Source organism: Epinephelus fuscoguttatus, linkage group LG6 (assembly GCF_011397635.1).
Source record: "Epinephelus fuscoguttatus linkage group LG6, E.fuscoguttatus.final_Chr_v1".
Taxonomy (NCBI): domain Eukaryota; kingdom Metazoa; phylum Chordata; class Actinopteri; order Perciformes; family Serranidae; genus Epinephelus; species Epinephelus fuscoguttatus.
The window spans coordinates 13,130,551-13,154,445 of NC_064757.1; the positions used below are offsets into that span (position 1 = coordinate 13,130,551).

General features: G+C 40.5%; 2 protein-coding genes across 6 annotated transcripts in view; both read left to right on the forward strand.

Annotated features, from left to right (window-relative positions):
• The first annotated feature begins 1,173 nt into the window (after nt 1–1,173).
• Nucleotides 1,174–12,086, forward strand: figla (folliculogenesis specific bHLH transcription factor). Of its 2 annotated transcripts, XM_049578898.1 has the most exons (7): nt 1,174–1,403; nt 1,531–1,710; nt 3,151–3,297; nt 3,396–3,485; nt 8,134–8,286; nt 10,741–10,792; nt 11,941–12,086. In XM_049578898.1, the coding sequence occupies exons 2-6, from the start codon at nt 1,549–1,551 to the stop codon at nt 10,756–10,758; spliced, it is 570 nt and encodes a 189-aa protein (XP_049434855.1). In that variant the 5' UTR covers nt 1,174–1,403; nt 1,531–1,548; the 3' UTR covers nt 10,759–10,792; nt 11,941–12,086. The 2 variants fall into 2 exon arrangements, with proteins under 2 accessions (XP_049434855.1, XP_049434854.1); XM_049578897.1 differs by having other exon boundaries at nt 1,174–1,710.
• A 947-nt stretch (nt 12,087–13,033) lies between these two features.
• Nucleotides 13,034–23,895, forward strand: part of add2 (adducin 2 (beta)) — a 28,446-nt gene continuing 17,584 nt past the window's right edge. For 2 of the 4 annotated variants that reach the window (XM_049579230.1, XM_049579231.1), the window contains exons 1-5: nt 13,034–13,403; nt 20,044–20,240; nt 20,832–20,973; nt 23,031–23,182; nt 23,711–23,791. In XM_049579230.1, coding sequence (XP_049435187.1) covers nt 20,094–20,240; nt 20,832–20,973; nt 23,031–23,182; nt 23,711–23,791 — 522 coding nt within the window. In that variant the 5' untranslated portion in view covers nt 13,034–13,403; nt 20,044–20,093. Of the gene's footprint in view, nt 13,404–17,632; nt 17,824–20,043; nt 20,241–20,831; nt 20,974–23,030; nt 23,183–23,710; nt 23,792–23,895 lie in introns of those variants that run through there. The other 2 variants (XM_049579227.1, XM_049579228.1) reach the window with 2 other exon arrangements.

The window sequence follows — 23,895 nt, forward strand, 5'->3', positions numbered from 1 at the left end:
ATCGATGAATGATCACGCCCAGAGCCGCCAACAACATTTTGTAGAGAGGGGGATAAGTGCTGTCCCATTCCTATTTGTAGCATCCGGAGCCCTCTCAGACTCTCACACTCAATCACTTAGCTGACGTCAGTTAAGTCAGTGAGGGTTCAGGGCTTGAGTCTTAAGGGGCCAGATTGGAATTGAGCCTTTGTAAAGCCAGGCGCTGCAGTTGCTCTCCACCGCCTGCACCGCCTGGCTCTCACCTGATCTAACAGCTGATTGGTTTAGATGTCAACTCAACAATATGGCGTTTTAGATAAACTACTCATTTTTGTTGAATAAGATTGTATTTGTCTGATCTTAAGGTTGATTCTGTGAACAGAAAACATGTTGTGTGACTGATGGTGAAAACAAACTGATATATGGGTCTGATCACTTTTTTAATGAATTGACATCATTCCAGACAAGATGTTAGTGTGTCTGTGACTTCCTGCGCGGACTGAAGGCTGCTGGAAACTGTCCGACTTCACCGCAGCTTTTTGTCACCGCCCCCCGCTGCGGCCGCCTGCTCTAGTCTACTTTTCAGGCGAGGCGCAGTTCATCTCCAACGGCTGTTTGTTTCTACCTCTCTCCTCGCTGGAAGTCTCGGACCTCCAGCCGCCCGCCTCCGCCTTGATTAAATGCTGATAATAAAATAGAAGAGGGAGACAGGTTTTTCCTATTTTATCTGATTTTGTTTTATTTCTCCCTCTCCTCTCGCTGGAAGCCTCGGACCTCCCGCCGCCCGCTCCCGTCTCAAACACGGAAGTCTCCCTCTCCGCAGCTGAGCACCCATGGCGCACGCTCGGCCTGTTAAATAGCCTGTAACAACTGTGTGACACAAACTCAGTGCTTTGGTCATTAAATAATGTCGGGCTCGGTTCGGGTTCGGACAGAAATATGCTGCCCGTGCCACACTCTAACACACACACACAAACACACGGAAAACCGGACATTATCATCAGTTTATTAAAAAAAAAACCCAGACGCCCGGACAGGAAGTGAAAAGTGGACATGTCCGGGCAAGAGGACGTTTGGTCAGCCTAGTCCCACCCTAATACAAAGCAAAAGACATAACTAACTCCCAGTGCTTAAAAAATATTTAATTGCCTCCCCTGTGTTGAACCCCCCCCCTCTCATAACTGACGAACAGTCCCTAAGCAAGTTGAGCCCCTATGGTTGAACCATAGACTCTATGTTTCGCATATTGGCCATTTTTACCTCAGATAACACAGGGAATATGTTAAACCGTTTCTTGACATAAGAAACGTGTATACCACAGAAGTAATAACTCACAACTGCGCCGTGTATCCGTCAGATTCAGCTGGCATTTGATGGACAACCTCAGATTGCCGCAGAGCCCTAATTAAACACAAAGCACACAGGTGTGATCCTCCGCTCTTCTACAGCTCGCCTCCTGTCTGCTCTGAGAACATGACTTCATATAGAAAAATGAAATAAACACACTTAACAGATTGTCAGTGTGAACATATGCTACTCATTAAAATGAAGGTGCCGGAGGAGGAATTAATGAGCGACATCCTGAAGCGGTTAACAGGAGAGTCTGCACTGCCTGCGTACAGCAACATAGAGAAGTTCAAACGAGGGAAGGACGGCTCATACTTTGTGGCCGAGGACTTCAGTGAGACTGTGAAGAAAAGAGAGTTGGTCAACGCCAAGGAGAGACTGAGAGTGAGTGTTACCATGGTTGAGTTCCCCTGAGAAGAGAAACTCAAGTCAAACTTTTGAGTTTGTTAGCTAACATTAGCTAGCACATAAATTAGCCGAGGCTCTTCTGTTTATCCTGAAATGGAGCTAGCTTAGCCGCAAATAAAACCTATAAACCTTGTAAACAGTCATGATATTTTTTCACACACCACGAGTCATTCAAACCAACTTGCTGAAGCACAGCAGTAACTTAATTCATTTTAACTTAAGGAGTTTTACTACTGTCCAGCTGAACTATGTTGGGTTTACAGGCCAACCACAGTCAGCTAGCTCTGCTTTATTTTAATGCTTTTCATCAACATGGCTGCAACATGATTATAAAGTTTACCCATGGACAATATTAGATAAAAAATACAGAGATAAAACTTGTTTTTATGAGTTTTATATCCAGCAGTAAGCCCGACCTTTTTTTAATTTCAAGGTTTGTAAATGCAGTCTGGTACAAAGGTGATGGAAGCAGACTGGAATTTCATTAACCCTGTTAAACCTGGAAAATAAATCATTGGATATAAAAGGTTTATTATGAAAAAAAAACCGTTTTCTTCATTTTCAAACATGTCTCTGGAAGGTCTTATTATGATGGTATTGTGAAATCAATGATTTGTACTGATAATTTTTCTGCTTTAAGTCCCAGCCCTCACGGCAGGGAACAGAAAAAAAACATCTGATAGAAAATAATTTGTCCATGTAGCCATAAAATGCCTTCATTAGTAAGGACAGCCAGTTTTTGAAGACGGCTTGCTACCTTTAGTACACAACACTTTATATCTGTTTATTCAACCCTGATTCAGTCCTCACCATCAAGTACACGGTGCTTCTTTTAATGTTCTGTTGTGTACTGTGTTTTTATGTAAATCTGTTTAAATGTGTCCTGGCAGTATGTGATATGATGATGGGTCTTTTTATTAGCACATTTCACACATGCAAACCAAAGATCAATTTTTACCTTTTGCATGCAAATAGTAGACAAGGTATTTTCTGTTCTGTTTGTAATTTGACAGCGCTGGTGACATTAGTTGGCAACATGGTTTGAAATCCAATTCACAAAGCTTGACTGACTTTAGATTAACATTTGAAGACCTGTGCTAGCTTGGGTTGCTGCAGCAGTTTCTGTATGAAGCCCTATTATTTTGCTATGGAGAAAACTGAACACTGTAAATAATGATCCAATCAGGACAAAAAGAACACATTTATTGATGTGCTAGGATTTGCAAAAGAGTTAAAGCTCATACTGTCAGAAATGAGGTGTGAGGTCAAGACAAATGTCACTGCTTAAAGTGCTTTAAAATCTTCATGTTCTCCATCATTGTTGTGCTTTGTTTAAGTGTGGTTACATCACCTCAGAGACAATTTTACTAATCTGGAGAACAGTTGATATAAAACTTTAGCCTCTGTTCTCTGCAGATCAGGAACTTGAACACCATGTTCTCCCGCTTGAAGCGCATGGTGCCAATAATGCGACCAGACCGTAAGCCCAGTAAAGTGGACACACTCAAAGCTGCGACGGAATACATTCGATTGCTTGTTGCAGTTTTGCAGGATACTGACAGAGTAAGTACTGCATTCAGCAGGGCTCTATCAAATGACAAGTGTCCATTGTTGTTTCCTAAGGACAACACTTCTTGATTATTGTTATTTTCTGTTTTCAGGATGATGGCAGTGGGACCGATTTCCTAAAGAATGCAATCACTTATGGTCAGACTGAATGCCTGAGCAATGACCTATGGAGAATGGATGATGTGAGTGTTTGTTTTTTCCACTGTGCAATAATGACATCATGTCTGACTCAGTTTAGTTAGTTTATGTGAGCTACTGTAGTATTGTAGTGGTCAAGTAAACACTGCAGTTCACATTGAAACCAACCCACACAGGTTATGTTATCATTGTATGGGTGGCACAGAAACCACATAATAACAGTGACCACGTATACTCAGTTTCTTAGTGGATGTAGTGTATAATGATGCAATGAGATGAACTGACATGAATAACGCCTTTTATTTAGCCATTGAATTGTAAAAACCTTCAGCACAGTAAAGTAGGGTATTTTAGGCAGATGTAATATATGACTTTAACATGTGTACTTGCCTAGGCACGCTACTCATATGTGAAACTGGTTTTATATTGTAACGTTTTAGCAAAAATGAATGTGTTTGGGAAGTGCTGAACATATGACTTGAGAACTGGATTAATTAATCTGATGTAGGCATAGATGTTTCCAGTCACCTCCTTGTCAGGTCTGCTAAATTTGTGCAAAGATTATGCTCTTATATCAATAGAGTGCCCTTCCGGTAGAGCTCATGGGACCTTGGATCGGAAAAAATATGAATGGCAGTGAATGGGGAGAGCAATATTATCTTTTGTTCCCGTTTGAGTTGCGACTTGAAATCTAAATATGTTGTTAATGAATTTAAAACATACATTTTAAGGTCAAGAAAGTCATACTTTGTGGTAAAACTGTTGAGATAAAAACTTCTTAATTAGAAAGACTGAAGAGTACACAGGAGGAGGTCGCGTATGTGACGTCATAGCTTTCGCTCGCTTCCTGCAGCTTGGCCTCCCCGCTAAAATTCCACTGTTTTATGATTAATCGATTTATGATTGAAGATGTCTGTGTGTTTTGTGCCAGGTTGCAGTCATTCCTAGCTGCAGCAAGCGAGCAAAAGCTATGACGTCACATAAGCGACCGCCTCCTGTGTAGTTTGTGTAAGGTCCCATGAGCTTCACCGGAAGGGGCGTGACTTCGGCACTCTATTATGCAAGTCTCGGTGGTGCTTTTTGTGGTTATGTTGGTGTGCGGCTGCAAGTCACGCATTGGGATGAGGAAATTCACTCACCAGTATGTAAAGTCTCCTCCTGTGACTCTGCTAGCTAGATACTGGCTTGCTCACTTGAGGTTTTTAAACGTAAACATCAGTAAACGTCAAGGAAAAGATGGACAAAATGGGCACCAGCTGAGTTTAAATCCTGCATCATAACTAACAGAATCATATGGAAACATGGACAATTCTAAAGCAGCAGCCACCAATGTAAGAAAATGCAAAAAGGACTAAATGACAGTGCACAAGTCAAAGGAGCTGATGGGATCACTTTTCTCTTGGGCTGTACTTTGTATAATTCCATGTGACAAATAAATGATTGGTTTATTGATGTAATCACCCAAACATTAATCAAATCTGAAAAAAGAACAACAAAGCACTGCAAAATAACAGGCATTGTTTGAGTAATAAAATATGAAGAATAATTATGAATTTTAGTGCTCTCCAGTCAGTCACAGTCATGAGTCACACAAACTAAACAGCTGAAATATCAAAGAGCCTGTTTAGACCCGGTATTCACATGCGTTTCGAGTGATCCGATAAGTGGACAGTGCTAAATACAAGTGTAAACGACCACTAACTACAACCACTTGCTGAGGTAGTTTGGGACACATTTGACCACATATCATGGGTGCAAGACGTGGTGGTATTTGTTTTTGTTGGTAAGAGTGTGCTAAAAGTTCTGTAACTTAACCTGGCAAACCTAACTTGGCAAATGGACTGCACTTGTATAGCGTCTAGTCTTCCAACCGCTCAAAGTGCTGTTACATTCACATACAGGTTGCCACCTGGAAGTGTTGTGTAACTATTCACAGCTGTGAAGGCTGGTGTTAAGGCCCATATGAGAGGCTCCATTAGCCAATGTCCAAGACAGGAACAGAATGTCAATCAATATCCATGCGAGTAATTGTGATACATTTATCCAAACAAAAAACATGAGTGTATTCAGTAAAAGAGTACTTTGTAATGATATACTAAATTATGATTATGCTGTGATTGAAATCAGGAGTGCAGTGGGTGGTTGATTGGTTGTAATGGCATATGATAACGCATACTCTAGCATAGTTTGTTCCCCTGACCAGATCCAGAAACTAATACGAAAACATCATTACACCACGCATCAAACCGAGCAATATGAGGATGAATTATGGCTTTTAGTGAGTAAATTGCTGAGTTACATTTAATCAACAATGCCCTCAGCCAGGCCTTTCTCACTTGGTATGCAAGATACAACCATGATTATAATCAATAAAAGCATTGTCACTGCAGTTACATTTATGACACTTGTTTGATAGTTATTTCCCACATCACAGAGCAAACTCTAGCACCTCACTTTAAAGTACTTTATTTCCATTGTTAGGTTATTGTACCAGCTCACATTTTAAGAAAATTCAGCTCTATAGTAGATAAAAAAAAAATGGAATAAGACATAGAAAAATGAAGCCAAGATTTAAGTTTACGGTGTGTTAGTCTTTGTACTTTGCTCTGCTTTGTTCATGTACTGTACAGTGTAACATTGTGATGCTAGTTTGAAAACAGTTAGTCGTTAAGTTCTAACTGTAATAAAATAATATACAGTGCCATTTGTTTGTATTTCTTCATACTCTAGCACATTAGATTTGAAAATGAATAATGGCTATGAGGTTTAAGAGCTGACTGCTATGGTGGACTGCTGTTTTACACAACCACAAGGAGTTTTTAACTGGTTATGAAACAGTTGCAATTTAAGACTAATGGCTCTATATCAGACAGCAGTGTAGCCCGCCAGGGACAGGCCCAGATCTGGCTTCGCCGCCACCTTCAATCTGCAGTCAGAGCTCCAGCAGGAGGCAGAGAGCTCTTTGCCAACAGCAGCATTTCCTCCTCTGGCTGGGGGCAGAGCTTTGCCTTGCTGCTCAGCCAGTCCCTGCTCATGATGGTCCCAAGGACAGCAGTGTCCGTCTGTGGCACGATTTCTACACTGAAACACAACAAAATGTCTCAGATGATGATGATGCAAGTGTACTTATGTACAGAACATCATTGCCAATGTGAAAGCTGAGCAGTGGAGACTGTATGTTTGGAGAGAGGGGGGCAATCGTACTTGCTGTGGTACAATTTTTTTAATTTAATTTAATTTTTTTTAAAGATATTTTTTCTGGCATTTTTAAGCCTTTAATCGATAGGACAGATGAGCCTGAAGGAGGGAGAGAGAGGGGGAGTGACATGCAGAAAAGGGCCACAGGCTGAAGTTAAACCCAGGCCGCTGCGGCAACAGCCTCGTACACGGAGCGCCTGCTCTACCACTAAGCCACCGACGTCCCGGTACAAATTAATCATACCTAATATGAAAGCATCTCTAGAGCTGTGTAGATTTACTACTAAAACTGTGCGTACAAACTTAGACAGAAATATATCTATGCATTACTTTTGGAAGATCTGTAAAGATTCTGTTTTTTAAATCTCGATCTTTGTGGCGCTGAGCGCAAGTGCACAAGCCTCATTTCCTTACTCACAGTTAGCTATTAACATCTGTTAGTATATTTACGTTCGTGCATGCTGTGCCACTCATTAGACCTGTCACATCAGCGAGGTCCTCTAACACTGCTGGGGCAGCTGTCATTACGCACAGCTGTGGATAATTGTAGCGTCTGTACTAATGTTTCATCATGTTTCTGCAAGCCATCATTGTGGTAAAATCATCAGAGGGATGATCAATGATTAATTCATAAAGCTTGTGTTCAAACAGACTTTACAAAGTGTTTGACATGATAACAAACAATTGCTTACAGGGAGGTGAATTTAAAAAAAGATAGTATTTATCACTCCTAAATAATTTAAAACTAACTTTAATTTTAAGATCAACTCATCTCTGAACTTATATTTAGTCTCATCCTTATATTACATGCAGCTTTCTGCCTGGTCTGTCTTTTAGAAAAAGTGCTGCTGAGCATCAGGACCAAAATCCAACCTTTTTAAGATTAGACTTTATGGATTATTAGAAAGTAAGAAACACTCCATATTCATCTTATAAACAATAGCTACAATTACAACAGAGTTAATGCATTTTCTTGTTTAGTAGTTTCATTTTTTCTTATTTCTTTCAGTACAAGTGCTTCCATTTTTTTTTATTAAATCTGCATCCCTGATTGAAAGCAGAGTGTCTGACTTGTAATAGTGGTGTGGCTCTCAAAATGATTGTATGGCAGTCTGATTTTCTGAGTTTCCAAAGTTCAAAATCAAAGTTGATTGTCAGATGTCACGCAGAGGCAAGAAGCAGTGGTATTATGTCAAGTAACTTTATTTGTTTGTTAATTTCAGTCTACAGTCTTCAAATTACAATCCTTCAATTCTTAAAAATGCCTGTCAGACATTCAGCAATCTGATTTTTATGTTCCATACTTTGCCATACTTTGATAAAACTATCAGTGTTTGATATGGAGATTTCTTGTGCTTTTCTGCTGCCGTGAAAACAGATTTTTCATTGTAACTGACTGACTGGTTCATATTTTCCAAAAAAGCAGGTGGGTATTTGATAGTGGAAGGTGATTTTTCTTAAAATAAATTTGACCTGCTTGCTTTTTCCTGACAGCTGCTGAACGTGTCAGAGGAGCGCATTGAGGATGGATTCACCATGCCCTCAGAGTCGGTATCAGAGGACGGAGATATGACCAGACTGGTGTTGCAACATTGTGTTATGCCTGGATACCAGTTCATCATCCAAGTAGCTCCTGATCAGACTTTGGTAACTCATTCCACTTTTCTAATAGTCTGCACATGTAATACAATATTGTATATATAATGTTATGCTTGGTGTTTGTCAGCTACATTTCTGATGCTGGCTAGGGAGCTGCGACAACTATGAAGATGGACTGTGTATGTCGGTTAGGAATCCATGTTATGCTAACACTCTCCCAGTCAGTCAGCCAGCGAAAAAAATCTCAGTCATGCCTCAGAAAAAGAACATGTTATACATTTTTCCCTCTAGGGTTTTACACTTAATTTGTGCACAAGACCCTGACGTAATGGTGTTAACAAGAACTCATGTTAACTGTATTAATATAAACCCATAAAAGGAAGCCTCGGGTTGAAATTTAATTAGAATTTAAATCCTTACTTTGCCTCTGGACAGGTACCTTTGTTGCACACAAAAAAAAAACCAAAATACAAAAACATGGTGGTTTGTGGATTCAGTGGAATTTTCCAATAGTCCATCCCACATAGACACATAAAGGGGTATATAATATGAAAAACATCACAATATTATATGATGAATACATCAAGAGAATAAGATTTTATTTATTCTGTTAATTTAGTTTTCAGAAATGGAAATTTATATGAACAAGTAGAGTAGATAAATAGGATGCTGCAGGATGAGAACACAATAACAGCAACGTTTGTACACTACAGTACAGTCCAATACAATAGTATATAGTTCTGTGTAAACAGTGTAAACTTTGGGCATATCAAAATGGCAGTTTAAGTAAATGAAATTAATTCCTGCAGAGTAAGTGTTTCAGAAATTAATTGATATTCTTTCATCACTATTGTTGTTGTATGCAACCAAATGATTTTAATACCCATCTCAGGATCAACTCTTGTGCCAGAACACTGACAACATTTGTCCCCCAACAGGTAGCATTACAATATGTATCACTATTGTGCTTGGGATACATTTTATTTATTCCGAATTACTGTCAAAGGTGCCCACTTCTGTATTGCATGGATTTTACTACATCACAGTAATGGATCTTTGCATTTCTGGTCTACTCCTGGCCATCTTCTGCAGATAAGTCCCGGCATTTATTGTGTCCAAGAGTGTGATTGAATGTCTGGTGGTCAGAAATGTTTCACTTCCAGGAGGAAAGCAATTTCTCTGTTGGGGTGAGGAATGGAAAGTAAGGGGGAAGGAAAAGTGACCATTCTGCAAAATAGAGAAATACTGCATCAACCACTACAGTTACTTTTAAGGTCATCAAGGAATGAAAAGAGGCGCTCAGTGTTGTACGTCCCAATGAGGAGTTTATGCATTTTAATTTGTATTACTCCTTAGATGTTACAGGTCTACTATGCAGGAAAGTCAGTTACTGTTCATAAACATGCTCACCAGTGAAAGTGAAGGTAAAAGTCAACCCCAGTTTGGCGTTTCACCTCCCTATATTTGTGTTTTATGACATTTTGTCCCTGGGATGCCTGCTGCTTACGGTCTGGCAGCTGGTCCCTATCTTTTTATAAAGTCCCGACCTCATCTGAGCACTGTGCGGCTACATGCCCATAATGTCCTACGTAAAGAGAATAAGAAGAAAGTACAGGCAGATGGCAGAGTTTCAGTAGATAAATACACCGCCAAACACATCTAGTGGGTCATAAGTGATGATTGAGAAGGATTACTTCTGTATCAGTCTGTACATCCTGCATAGTATCATTAATTTAGCACAATGTAGCAAATTGAAGTCTAATTTACATGACAGTGTGGTTCTACAATGAAAATCAATTCTTCATTATGTATGTTTTGTTAATGTGGCGCGTACTTAATTAAACCATTTGGCTGATAGACTGCCTGAATGCAAAATCTTCATCAGCTTCAGGTAAATGGTGTAACCTTGTGAACACAGTACAGGCAGCCTTCATACGATATACAGGACTAATGCTTCTAACAATAAGCAATCAGACCTGTGTTTAATTTCAAAAATGATGTGACAGGAATGTTCCACAATTACAAATGGCTATCAGCCTGAAGCATCTGATTGTCTTCAGTGTAGCCCTGACATCTGAGTCATTCAAAGCGTTCCTGCTTGAACCTCGTCATCTGATTGGATAAATCAAGTTGAAGAGGTTTAGATCAGGACAAGACCAATTTTTTTCATTGTTCCATTGGTGCAACCTGTTGTTCAAGTTATAACCTTTTGTGTGTGTGTGTGTGTGTGTGTGTGTGTGTGTGTGTGTGTGTGTGTGTGTGTAGCTGCACTTGCAATAATGACACCAAGGCTAGGTTCAAATGAGGAAATCTGTCTAAAGTGAAAAGTCAAACCTATAGCAGTAGAGACTTGTCATGTCCAGTTTATCCTCAGGGAACTGGAAAATGTTTTATTCATGGCAAATATGGTGCTGTGAGAAGATAAATGAGACATGTAATGGACAGACAGACAAATACAGAAAGTATTTATGATAATGGATGCAATTCTTCTTTATTCAACAGATGTCTCAACCCTGCTGAGTGGTGTTTAGAGCGGATATTGGAAACCTGCCAGGTTGGATATGTTCAATACATAAGTATCAAATCAGTTAACAGAAACACATTTTCAGATGAAATGCAGATTGCTGACATCATCAAGACTTAAAGGTTAACAATTACCAATATTTAAATAGGCAGGTTATATCAGATGGTATGATAATATTAATATTATATAATTATTATTCTAATGAGTGGTGGTGGTATTGTCAGACCCAAATATTGATCCAATAATACACAAATGTTGCCCCCATGTGTTCATTTTTATGATGTTTTCAATTGATAATTGGTACAAAACAAGCACAGGCCTTGCTCACAGAGGAGAGCAGTTTTGACATGTTATAGTAGAAAAAGTGCGTGTAAATAATAAAATTATATCGTGACTGAATTACAATTAGCTGCATCAGTCTTGGGCTCCTGATATTGTGCATGATAGCTCAGTGTCATGGCTTACTGGGACACTTGAACATAACGGAGCATCATTAATGCCGTTAGTGACACCTTTGCTTTTCCTGCCATGACAAGTCAAAATGTCTGCTGTGAAAAGGGCCCATTGCTTGACATTGGGCCACTTAATTCAGTTTTACAGCCAGAGTAAATGGCTGTATGTTAATTGGCCTATTCATAACTGAACTGTATTCTTAGTGTTAAATCCTTGTATCTTCTTGCTGCCACCTCTAACATGGACACTGTGAGCACTGGCCCAGCTCACTGACACAGAAGCTTCCACTTATTCTGTGTGACTAGTCGTCTGTTCACGTTGAAATGAGGTGTGACTGATAATTTGATGAGGTCACCAAACTCTTGCATGTAGAAGGATTAACCCCTCTTTGACTTTTTCATGCTTTACTTTGAATTGACACTGGAGCACAGTGGAGAAGAACTTGTTCCACACCGATTTAAAATGCATTGTTACAGTGCCCCCTTGTGGTTAAGTATCTCAAGCCTGCTACACCTAGCATCTCTGAAATGAGATCAGTAGTGTCCTCTGTTGCACCTGTAATCATAGGGACAGCAGGGTGTACTAAAACACCTACAGCAGTGCCATATGGTGGGGAAGGGGAAAACAAACCATTTAGATAAATCATTTTTATCAACAAGTCACCGAGTGTAATGATTGTGGACCTGTTCTATTTTAGATAAGGTAATTCTTGTTCTGTTTTCTAGGGGCCTGCTAAAGAAAGGATTAACCTCGAAGAAAATGCAGTTTTATTTGTCTTATTTAATTTAACTTTTGAAGTTTACATTTTGTTTGAGTCAAAATGAATGTTTTTATTTTTATTGTACAAACTGTATCCTTGGCAGCCCTTAAATAAAATGTACAAGACAGCTTCCATTTTTAAAGTTTATGTCTGAAAAGGTTTGTTTTCTAAGTCTAAAGATGATTATTATCAGCTTTGATGAATTGTCCTTTGAAGGAAGAGATTTGTGCTAAGAGGACAGGCATTTTTTTGTTATGTTTCTGCTACATTTCTGCTGTTCATTTGTCCTTATAACTGAATGCTGTGTGTCATGCTTAAAGCTTTAATCTAATCACACTACTACCTTGTACTATTCTTGTGTCAAAGATACAACTGAAAATCTGTAAATGTATGATGAATTTTGTAATGACGCACTGTGACCTGTGTCTTTATTAAATCCATGGTGTCACTTCAAACATATTTCCAAATCGGCTTTTGTCTTTAACTGTGCAGTGGTGGAAGAAGCAACTCAGACTTTTAATGAAGTTAAAGTAGCAGAACCAGAGTATAAGAATATTTCATTACAGGAAAGGGCCTGATTACAAATGTTTACTGAGTAAACAAGTCAGAAGCATGTTCAGACAAATTTACCTAAAGTATCAACATTACAAAGTCATGCAGAATGTTTTATTATGTCTGATGCATTAACATTTAAACTGCATTTTAATGGTGTAAAGTTGAAGGTGGAGCAAACTTGTTGTCATGATCTATAGCAATATGATCTTAGATAACTCTACTAAATGTTTTGTGTGTTAGATCTTTATTTGCAATGTAACTAGCAGCTGTCAAATGGATTAAAGCACAGTGTTTTCTCCTGAAATGTAGAGTAGAAATATGAAGTGGCAGGAAATGGAAATACTCGAGTAATGTGCAGGTACGGTTTTGTCAGCCTGGATTCAGCTATGACAAAAACCACCAGACATCTCTTTTCTACAGTGCACAGGCTCTTCTCCATCAGGACAGGAGGTGGCGCCTGTTTGGTGGGTTATATTTTGTCCGACTTGAATTGGGGCCTAGCCAACTAAACAACGTTTAAGGAGACAGCATTAGATATACACCAATGCTGTTCGTATGCTTTACAAACACAATAACTAAATGCGCTGCAGAGACTGATCCCCTGCAGTTAAATGAGTGGGAGTCCTTGGGTGTCAGACTGTGGACAGGCGTGGCAGTGGGCTGGTCCAGGCGCACCGAGCGATGAAAAACATCGGGGTCCATTGACTTGGTGTCAGCTGAGGCCCTGAAATAGTCTGACAAAGGAACCCTGCTGTCGCGAACCAATAGAGACACATTTCTGGCGATTAATCACATCTGCTTCCTCTGAGGACGGCTCCGGGCTGTGGGTGTGCCGCACCCGCACAGAAGACGCGGTCCTGAGGATGCACTGAGGTGAGTACCCCGTTTGCTAACATTTGTGTTTGGTTGTGTCGAACAAGGCAGTCATGGTTAAATGGCTGGGCGTGATGCAAGGTCCTCCCTGACGCGTGCATGCCCGTGTGTGCACGGTAGCGATCTTGCTGCCTGATGTTTACCATATTGTTGTCGTTCAAACTGTGCATCCCGCTGTCTTTCTAGATAGATAGATAGATAGATAGATATGTTGCACTGTGTGCTTGCACACTAATTATATTTAGGCGCACAACATCCTCTAAATGTCGCCCATGCTTGCTTGTCTTCATTGTGCTCTGCTGATGGAGGCCCGTGACGAGTGCAAGGTCCCATATGTGCAGTTTGTGTCATGTATTCATAGAGTGAGACTGCAAGTCTGTGATGGCAGAGCCCTCTCAGAGCTTTAGCCCTGCACTGTCTAATCTGGCTCATTAGCGTGCCAGCGATGGCTGCTTGTTGTTTTACAGTAGCTCAGCCTCTGTGCTCCGGACGGTGTCAGGATTAATATGCGGGACAGGATGAGCTCCATGATGGTTTCTAAATGCGCGTTTGCTCGGTTCTTTGCAGAGGAGAGCCGCACAGTGTTGTTAAGCTGTCGCTGTTGGCCTCTGCATTTTTGCGGGTGGCCATTAGCTGATCCTGGTGCTGATGCTGCAGCGCGTGCGAGTGTTGCTAGGCAGCCATGCAGAGCGCGGGCCGCTAGCGGGTGGAGGAACGGAGGATGCTACAGAGCTATAAAACGATGTTGTGCACTTACAGTGAAATATGGAGCTGTAGATACACAACATGGTGCTCTGCGCTCACATGACTATATAATCATTAAGCCTGTCCTCCTCTTCCTTCCCATAGGGGACCGAATCGTTGGGAGTGTGTGCAGATTTTAATCTCCTTCGACACAATGGCAGACAAGGGATGGATTCATCTCAGCCACAGCACTGCAGAAGTTGATGTTAAAGTTATGTTAGTGGAATTTAGTTTATATTATTAACTCTTAAATTGATAATATACAGGTGTTGAATTACGGAACAGTGTCCAACATAAATGGAACCTTTTATATAGAAACTGATTAAACACTGCAACATGGCTTGTCCAAGACAAATTATAGAATTTAGATGGGTTTTTTTTAGTCAAGACACCTTTAAGGGGAGCCCCACCTAAATTAAGAATTCTAGGATGTTATTTCCTTTGGCCACAAGGGTTCAATCAATATTTGTGAACATGAGCTGCTCTCTCTCAAAACCAGAAACCAGAAAAGAAAGTCTCAAACTTGTGATGTCATGAGGTAATTAGTCTGGAGCTGCTCCATAGTCAATGAATGGGACATTGATTTTGTGGACCCAGAGTTTGTTTTTGTTTTTTTAATTCCCAAATGAGATTTTTTTTTCTATTTCAGCATTCTCAGATGTGAAACGGAGAATGTAGCTATATACTCAGAGCATTCCCCTGGGTACTCTCTCTGTCCTCTAGAATACTGGTTCCCAACTGGTGGGCCACGGTCCAAAAGTGGGCCCACTCTGAATCAACCGCAAGTGTATTGCGAATATAATTATCAAGTTTGTAAAAAAAACACACAGTAGTTTCAGGCACAGAGCTTTATTTAAAGTGACGTTTCCTGCTGTACAGTGAGTGATTAACCGACATCTATTTAACATAGATAGAATACTGGCAAAGGGACATGGCCAAACGCAAGTATGATGCTGAATATATTAAACTGTGTGCACCTTAACCTGTAATGACTAAGGAGAAATCTGTGCCCTGTGGCTGGACCAGTTGGGAGCCTCTGATCTAGAACATCTTTCTCAGTTCTTCAGACTTTATAAGCGATGACATCACACATTTGAGTTTTAGTGCAAGTTTTTGGATTTTGGACAGAGTTGTCCATGTTTACTTATATTTTTTGACCATCTTAGGTGATAGGAACAACATGCATGATTTTTTTTAAAAAAATGTGCGTAGTTCCCCTTTAATATCGAGTTTGTAGTTATTGAAAATCAAACATGAGATTTTAAGGGGCATGTAAGCAAACAGTAAGAATTGTGGGATATGCACTCTGACAAAAGACACTCTAGAGGGTCTGTTAATTAAACTTGTATGATCTATATACTATATTTGCAGTTTGTTGGAGTTTTTTACTTTATCATTCTGCAGTTTCTGTCACAATAGGAATAATAATCCAATAATATGACATTAACGAAAAAGAAACAGCTTTAAAACTCCCTTGACTGTGACAGACTCCATCACCTGCCTGAATCAGCTGCTTCTCCATTCGCTCCTCTCATAAGTGTTTTGTATGTTTTGATAGTGTTTATTTGCACTTCGGTGGAAGCCAAGTGTGCCAGTAGCATCTGTCGAGACAATAAAGTCCTGCTCCGAGTCATCAAAATTTATTCTACCTCTTCATCATTCATGCATTGTCATCATGTGTATGCTGCACTTCTGGAAAGCACTCAGCCTGCGAGATGTTCAGAGTTATTGAGTCCATTTATTTGAGGGTTGAATACAGCAACAGTGGCCTTGTACGTCATATAAACATGCCACAATAATTTTGTTCAGTGTAGCCTTGTCTTAGTCTTGTTTTGTGTTGTGTCAGGCAAGAATGGTAGATATTTGTGTGAAATCACTAAAAATTCAAATACAGAAGTAATCAAGGTTGAACAGCTAACTAACTAGTGAGGACTTTCTCATTCATTCTCAGACAAGATAATATGTGACACCTAAACAAGTTTAGAAAGAAAAAGCTCACTGCTTTTGTAAATCATTTTCAGACGGTTTTAACATGATCACAGTTATTTACCTTGATCTAATTTTGTTAGAAATAATGCTTTGTTAGAAACTAGTTACATAACTGGTTGGGATTCACAGACCAGCCATTATGTTATAAACCTAATGAAAGAGAAGCCAAGGAAAATCAATCCTGAGCTACTTAGGTAATTATACCACTATCTGCCTCTGTGCTGCTGGCTGTCAGTGCTCAGACACAGACCTCCTAAAATCACTGCAAGTGGGTGGATTTACAGCAGTCAATACAGGCATGTATGTATGAAGATAATGCACACCATCCAGAAAATGGATGGTTTAGCTCATCTCTTTTTAAAGACATGAATTGGGCGAAAGATCTCAGTATCTTGCAGCAGAGCACATTATTGGTTCCAGCTGAAAGACACTGTAGCAAATAACATCAGTTTAATGGTGTGAAACTATTCCAGCAGTCTTGAAATTCTGCCTTTGCAGGAAATCAGCTTCCCTACGTCCTGAGATGTTATGAAACAAAAGTGAGGTGATGATGCAGCATGATCAGCCATCACAGTGCGACTGAGGATAAGAGGAGGAGGAAGCGATGGTGGGCCAGCAGCCAGATCCCTATGTCTCCCCTCAGTCATTAGGACCCTCCCTGGAGAGAGAGGCTTTCTGTCTGCTGCCTGTCAGCAGCTGGGCCCCCAATAACCCCTGAGAGAGAGAGAGAGTCAAATACACTGTGAGCCAGCCTCTGTTGTGAGCCAGTAAGAGAGAGCTGCTGCCTCAAATTTAGGCAATTATAGACTGAGTGGTGCTTTTCAATTTAAAATAATCGACTTTTAAAAACATCCATCTGGATACATTTGAATGAAGATACAAATTTAGTTAGATTAGTTTGTGATTGTATGATACCAAACACTGACCACTGAGTAAAAAAGAGGAGCTTATTTAAAAAGGAAATACCTTAGATATAATAGTAAGCACTTAATTATAAAAACAAAACAACATATTGCTTGTGTGTGAGTGTGACAGGGGAGTTGAGTTGGTGTTTTGGTGGATGGCTAATGTTGTTGGATAGCTGATGTAACATCTCAGTGCTTCTGAGCACAGGAAGCCTGGCGCTGTCGGGTTAAAGTGCACAGTTGATCCACAAACTCCATTAAAGGTTTAGTCATCTGTCAGAGTTTCTCGTGTGCAATACAGATTTAGTAATGCGCACGGATCTGATGCAACTTTCTCTTGTGTGTGTTGGAGTGAGCATCCAAAAAGCTCGCCTTGGATGCTAGAGACATTAGGGATGAGATTGATGATGCATGTGATCAGGGCTGCACTACTAGTGATGTTTGACTGATGCAGCTAATAAAGAAAGTAAGTAATTGAGTCAGTTATTGAGATGTAGCTCAGGGGAGAGGGCGTGGTGTGTCTGGAACCTTATCTGCTCCCCGCAGCACTGTCTGTGCGCGTGTGTGTGTGTGTGTGAGTTGAATGTGCTTCAGGCGGGGAGTGGTCTGCTCCTCTCTGAAGATCCTTACGGTAACTCTTTACCCTTTCTCCAATTACCGAGCCGTATCACTAGCTAACTTGCTGTTAGTGGTTCTGATGCCACTGTCTGCCTGTGAGCTCTGCTAATGCTACATTTTCCACCGGCCTGTGCCCTGAGGAATACAGCAGCCTTAATGTGAGGGTAGGTTTTTCATCTTAATGCTGCCATTTAAAAATACAAATACCGTTTATTGGTGCACTTGCCAACAGGAAACTCAGTTGTCATGTTAATGCAGGTAATAAAAGGGTTTGCTCGAGGTTGAACTGTACATAAATGAGCATATTGATTGCGTGTTGTTATTTAATTTTTCGTCTTTGCTGGATCTCTTAATACTTTGGGCTGATGTGCACCACTGGATCCATAGGCAGGGCTTCTGTCGACTCTTGGAAGTATAGGTTAAGATATATTGAACAGTATTCCACTCACTGCACTTCTCCCATTTGCACATTTACTTTAATTTCTTAGTATGAGCCATGATAGCAATGACTTTTTTCTGCAAACAGGATTATGGCTGCTGCTTTAAGAGCATATGACCAGTATAATTAGAATAGTTTTCCCCTTAAAACTTAATTTCATGGACTTTCTATTTGTAATGTCTTGTAATCTCTCTTTGCCCGGTCTCCGTTGCACTGCACTTTTACTTCATGTTTTGATTGTGTCTCAATCCATGGTGGAGCAATACGCAGCCTGTTGTGTCCTGTTTAGTGTCATCAGTTTGTTGGCCATCACTAGGCACCTTTGACTGATTCTGTCCTACCATAAGGAGGGGCCGGTCCAGTTGCTATGAATTGCCTCATTATTCTAATAAGTGGGGCCGTGAAATTTCTAATGTGTTTCTGATTTGTGATGTGTGATTGTGTGCCGTCAGGCCGATCTCTAGACTCTTCTAAATCTCAATTTACTGTGTTTTTCCGGTTTGGTAAATGAGCTGAATTTAAACGGTAAAGTGTAGTTTATGTTGCCACTCGATGCCCTAATGTAAGGGAGATGTGGAGGTCTGAGAAAAGTGGTGAGTTTTACAAGCACACCCAGCCACACCTAGCTTTTGATTGCAAAATGCCACAATAGCCGAAGTCAGGGTTGTAAGATGTAGATGCTTCGTTGTCTGTGAATATGTTACTTGTGATTTTTACTCTTTACTCAGAGCTGTAACCCCCCCCCGCTGCTAGCTGTAGCTTTGAAATCATATTATGGATCCTCTCATCCTGCCCTCTGTAATAAAAGCGGAAAAGCGTTTTTTTCTAAAACCTCAAACAGTTCCATTAGATTATTTCCTCTTGCTGCCATTTACAGTCTGGAATATGTGTATGTAAACAAAATCCGCATGACTTTTGTTTTTCTTTTCAAAATGTCAACTTTTGTGTTGACCCCACCCTCTCGTTCCTGCTCCATGTCAAACACATCATCAACAGCCTTCTGCACCTCGTAACATTTCCTGCCTCCGACTCTCAATGTCTCTTCCAGGCCTTTGTAGAATCCAGGCTTTACTACTGCAAGCGTATCTTCTGTGGCAGGGGAATTCACTGTTTTTCAACTCAGAGAGAGACAGAGCTGGAACCTCTCTCTACATTATATTTTACAAAACTGAGTAGCACTTGAGACAATTCTCTGTATACTTTCAGGTCTTCTCTCTTTTTGCGCTCTTCTGTAGTTTTTAAGTCAGCAGTAGGCGTGACATGGCTAGGTGGATGAGTCTCGCCCTCTGCACTTTAGCTGGTGGTTTCTGAGGTGGATGGTGTGTCAGAGTCTCTTGCTTGAAAAGAAGAAAAACAATCCACTGTGGCTCACAAGAGTGTCTTTACACTTGGAATAATTATACAGCTAATGGCCAATATGTTTCAATACTACATAACTGTTAGCTAATAAGTTCACCTGGCCATTTTGGATGTGGTGATTTGGCATTAGCTAGCTCACATGGTTGCACAAGGATTCATTGGTAACAGTTAGCCTGTCATTAGTGTTGTTTACTGTAATTTCTTTTAATGAATGGGCTGATTTCTCTTTGCTAATAATATGTTGGATTCATTCTGATATGCATTTCCAAACATATTTTAATTTTTGAAATACAAAAAAGCACCTTAATTTAAAACTTAAATTTTCAAACAGTAACTTTGCGGCCTCCATGCAGTAACTCTAGGGAACCCCTAAGGTCGCGGACGACCATTGAGGACCCTTAATAAACTCCATCTCCCACCACTTACCAGTAACCGCTCATGTGACTGCCCCAGTACACCACGACATCCACTGACTTTTGGTTAAACACAGGATAAATCATCTCTTTTACCACGTAGTAGTACTAGTAGTAGTATGAAAGTTGTACTATTGAAGCAGCATTAATAATATGACACTCTTTATTCACAGGTATCTCCACCCACCCAGTTTGTAACACACTAACTGCAAACCAATAGAAGATGAGCAAGTCCCCCACCCCCAAAGGCACCCCGGTGCAGCGCAGCCCCAGTGATGGGGTCCCTGAGGGCCTCCAGTCTCCTCAGCATTCCACACCCAGCTCGGGACCCCAGCATAAGAAACGGATCTCCAGTCTCCTTCAGAGTCCGGTAGGACGGCTGTTTGTCTGTGTGTGTGTATGTGTGTGTGTGTGTGTGTGTGTGTGTGTGCGTGCATGATTTATTGCCTCAGTCTTCTTCCTCTTTCTCTGTCTCCTCTCTCGAGATGTGGTTATCTCCTCACATTACAATAAATCTGTTCTCAAGCGTCACTCGACAGCTGAAGCTGCAGTCAGCGCTGGAGCTCATTATGGGTGCATGACTATGTGTGTTTATGCACATGGGAGGGCGACAGGCTGCATGATGCTAATGAAGTTGTGTGGGGAGTGGAGAGGGTGACCATGAAGTGAAAGGGCTGATGGAGAGAGGCTGACTCATTAGATATGTTTACTCACCCTTGCCCCAGTCGTGTAGGAGTGTGTTCAAAGCCTTCGTGAACTTTGATGTGATTATTGCATCTTTCACATTATTCTGAAGGAGTGAGTGTTTCTTTGTGGAAAAATGAGATTCAGAGGGTCAAAGCCAAAGACAGAAGTGTTCAACTCCTACACACTGAGGATTACTATGACAGTGGAATGATGTGTAATGTGTGGTCTGGTTATACATGTATGTGTGATAATGTATGTGTGTTTGTGTGTGCAGTCATTCAGGGAGGAGTTGGATGTACTGATCCAGGAACAGATGAAGAAGGGTGGCAGCTCATCCAACCTATGGGCACTGAGACAGCTGGCTGATTTCATGGCCTCACACGGCTCCCCGGCCGCCCTGCCTGTCTCCCCTTCAAGTACGTGCACAAGACTTTTAAAAAAATCTCTAAGGTATTTTCTCTTGATTGTTTTTTTGTTGATTCACCCCAAGCATACAGTGTACCAATAGTACAGGTATTAGCTGCAGCCTAAATAACAATGTATGCACCATCCACGTGTGTGTCTTTGTGTGTTGACACCCAGCCTCTGACTGATGTGTAACAGTGTTAGCCTCACAAACACTGTTTGTGTGTTGCTCAGTAGACACAGGAAGTCTCTGGTCAGTTTTAAGACATAAAATGCCAGAGCATCCAAAAACTGAAATGATGAGGTAGGCAGGTTGACAGCAGTGATTAGCCTGGGCCACTTAACATCATTGTCAGCCTGGAGGTCCCATCGTTAGTCTGTGAGTTTCATTGAGCTAACAGCACAAACTCATCTGAACATATTTATTAATTTATTTACAGATATACTATGCACTCTAAAACAAAATGTTTGTATCACTTTGTATCTATCTTTTTGAGTTATGGCAACTTCGAATTAAATCCTGTTCACCCAACAAACTACAGTAAGTCAGAGAATTCGCTTTTCTTTTAAATCAAAGTTAATTCTAATAGGAGCTTATTGATAATTGGGGTTATTAACAGAAGTATAAAAATTAAGTCGTTCCATCTAGTTTTCCACATTATTTAGAAGGAATTTTTAAGTGTGATGTGCTTAATTATCATAATTATGGGCACAAGTTTTTAAGCTGACAATGTTAAAAAAAATTAGGTTGCTTCAATTAGATTTTCTTCAGTAGTTTTTTAGCTTTTTCATGTTTTTGTTCATAGGATTTTCCTAAAAAAACAAAAAAAAAAACAAACAAAAAAAACAATGTATAGGCTCATACAAGGCCTTTCAGTCCCTTTTAATCATCCCTTATGACCCACTAGAAATGTGTGGTAGTGTATTTATCTGCAGAGACTCTGCCCTCTGCCTGGATTTTCTTATTTTGCTGTGTTTGGGATTTTTCTGGGCACACTGCACAGGTGAGGTCAGGACTTTATGAAAAGGTAGTGACCAGGTGCTAGACCGTACACAGCACACACCCAAGAGGAAGCTACAAAATTTGCAGGCACTGCAGTGGACAAAATGGGGGAAAAAAGCAAACAAGAGTGAATCTGAGGTTTTCTTTCATTTTTACTTTCGCTGGCAATTCTTTTGGGCATTTTATGCTTTTATTTGATAGTGATGTAGGAGAAAGAAAGGGTAAATGGTATACAGTAAACAGTGTGGCCAGCTAGGAACTGAACCAACGACTCCCTGCTCAGGGAATTGGCACCCATGTGGTATGCACCCTACTGCTCAGCTATCGGGTCACCCTAAATCTAATTTTTAAACCAGTTGTTCTCTTGTCAGCCAGAGTCTTCCACTGCTAACCTCGGATCTATTAAAAGGACATCAACTTAATGTTAGTCCATTTGTTCTTTTAATTATTCGACAGGATGTTGATATGATTAGCTTCCAGCCTACTGCCACATCACAGCCTCACATCAGGTGACCCTGGCACAAGTGTAACTAATACTAATGCATTAGTAGCTGCATTCCATCTAAGTAGCTGGACCCACTATTGTGCATCATGGGGCACCATGGGATTGCTGGCAGAGAAAAATGGACGACTAAGTATCAGCAAATGAAATGTTTATTTTTTCATTCGGTGAGAAAGGTTTATTGGAGTTCCACTGAAGTTCATATCAAGGTTATAAATACAATCACTGCAGTATATACAGAAACTGTCCAATGATCACAGTGTATAAGTGCTATTGTTTAATATGTGTTAAAGGCCCTGCACACCCACACAGGTGATTTCAATTATTCTCTGCTCACACCGAAGTTTGACAGAGCTATGCAGGGGATGATATGAGGTCATCAAAGTTCAGGTATTACTGATAATGGTAAATGTTTAAGTTGTCCTATTAATGCCATCTTCCCTATGTTGAAATGCATACCTTTAAAAGAATCAATGAAGGCTCTCCTACAACCCTTTTGTCTGCAGACCATCATCCTTACTGCTCTCTCTGTCTGTGTGGTGTGCTCTCCCTTCCTTCCACAGACATGATGATGGTGACACCCATCAATGACCTGCAGGGCTGGGAGCCTGGCAGCATGGTGAAGGGGGAGAGGCTGATGCGCTGCAAGCTGGCTAGTGTCCATCGCCTGTTTGACCTGTACGGATGGGCCCAGATTAGCCGCACCTGTCTCACTGTTAGTTCCATTATCTTTTCACATAATTACATTCCAGACTTCATCTTGTTTTCCTATTGTTGTGAGGAAGAACACACACTGACTTGAGAGAGTTTTATAGTAGGCATGTGTCAGTGGTAGGTACAGAAATTCATTTTGAGCTCACCATGAGATCAGCTTTGATGAACAGTTTTCTGTGGAAGATTGGCTCATATCTGGAATGAACTTGTTGATCAGGCTGGTTTGATGTAATAGATACTAGAAGAGTACACTGGACTTTAAATAAGTTGATGATTTAGTTGACAGCAGTCTTAAGGCACTGTTCCAACTATGAATAGAGGAAAAGTTGTTAAATTATTTATTAACAAAATCAGTGTAATCAACTCAATGTTTCTGTGCCCTGTTTTAATATACTTAAAGTACAAATTTTAATACAGCAGAGTTTAAGGGGCAGGTTTTTAACACAGCAACACATTATCTTAGATTAGTTAATAGCTTTACTTCCATCATCTGTCTGTCTTCACTGATGCCCCTCTTCCTTCCTGTCAGCTGCGTGTCAGTAAAGAACAGGAACACTTCTTGGTGCTTCCAGAAGGCCTGGCCTACAGTGAAGTGACTGGATCCAGTCTGGTGAGTAAGACTCATCACAGTCTGAGTAAAGGTAACACATACACCCAGAGGCCACTTAATAGGTACACCTGCACTAACTAATGCAGTCCAATACAACAGCTCTG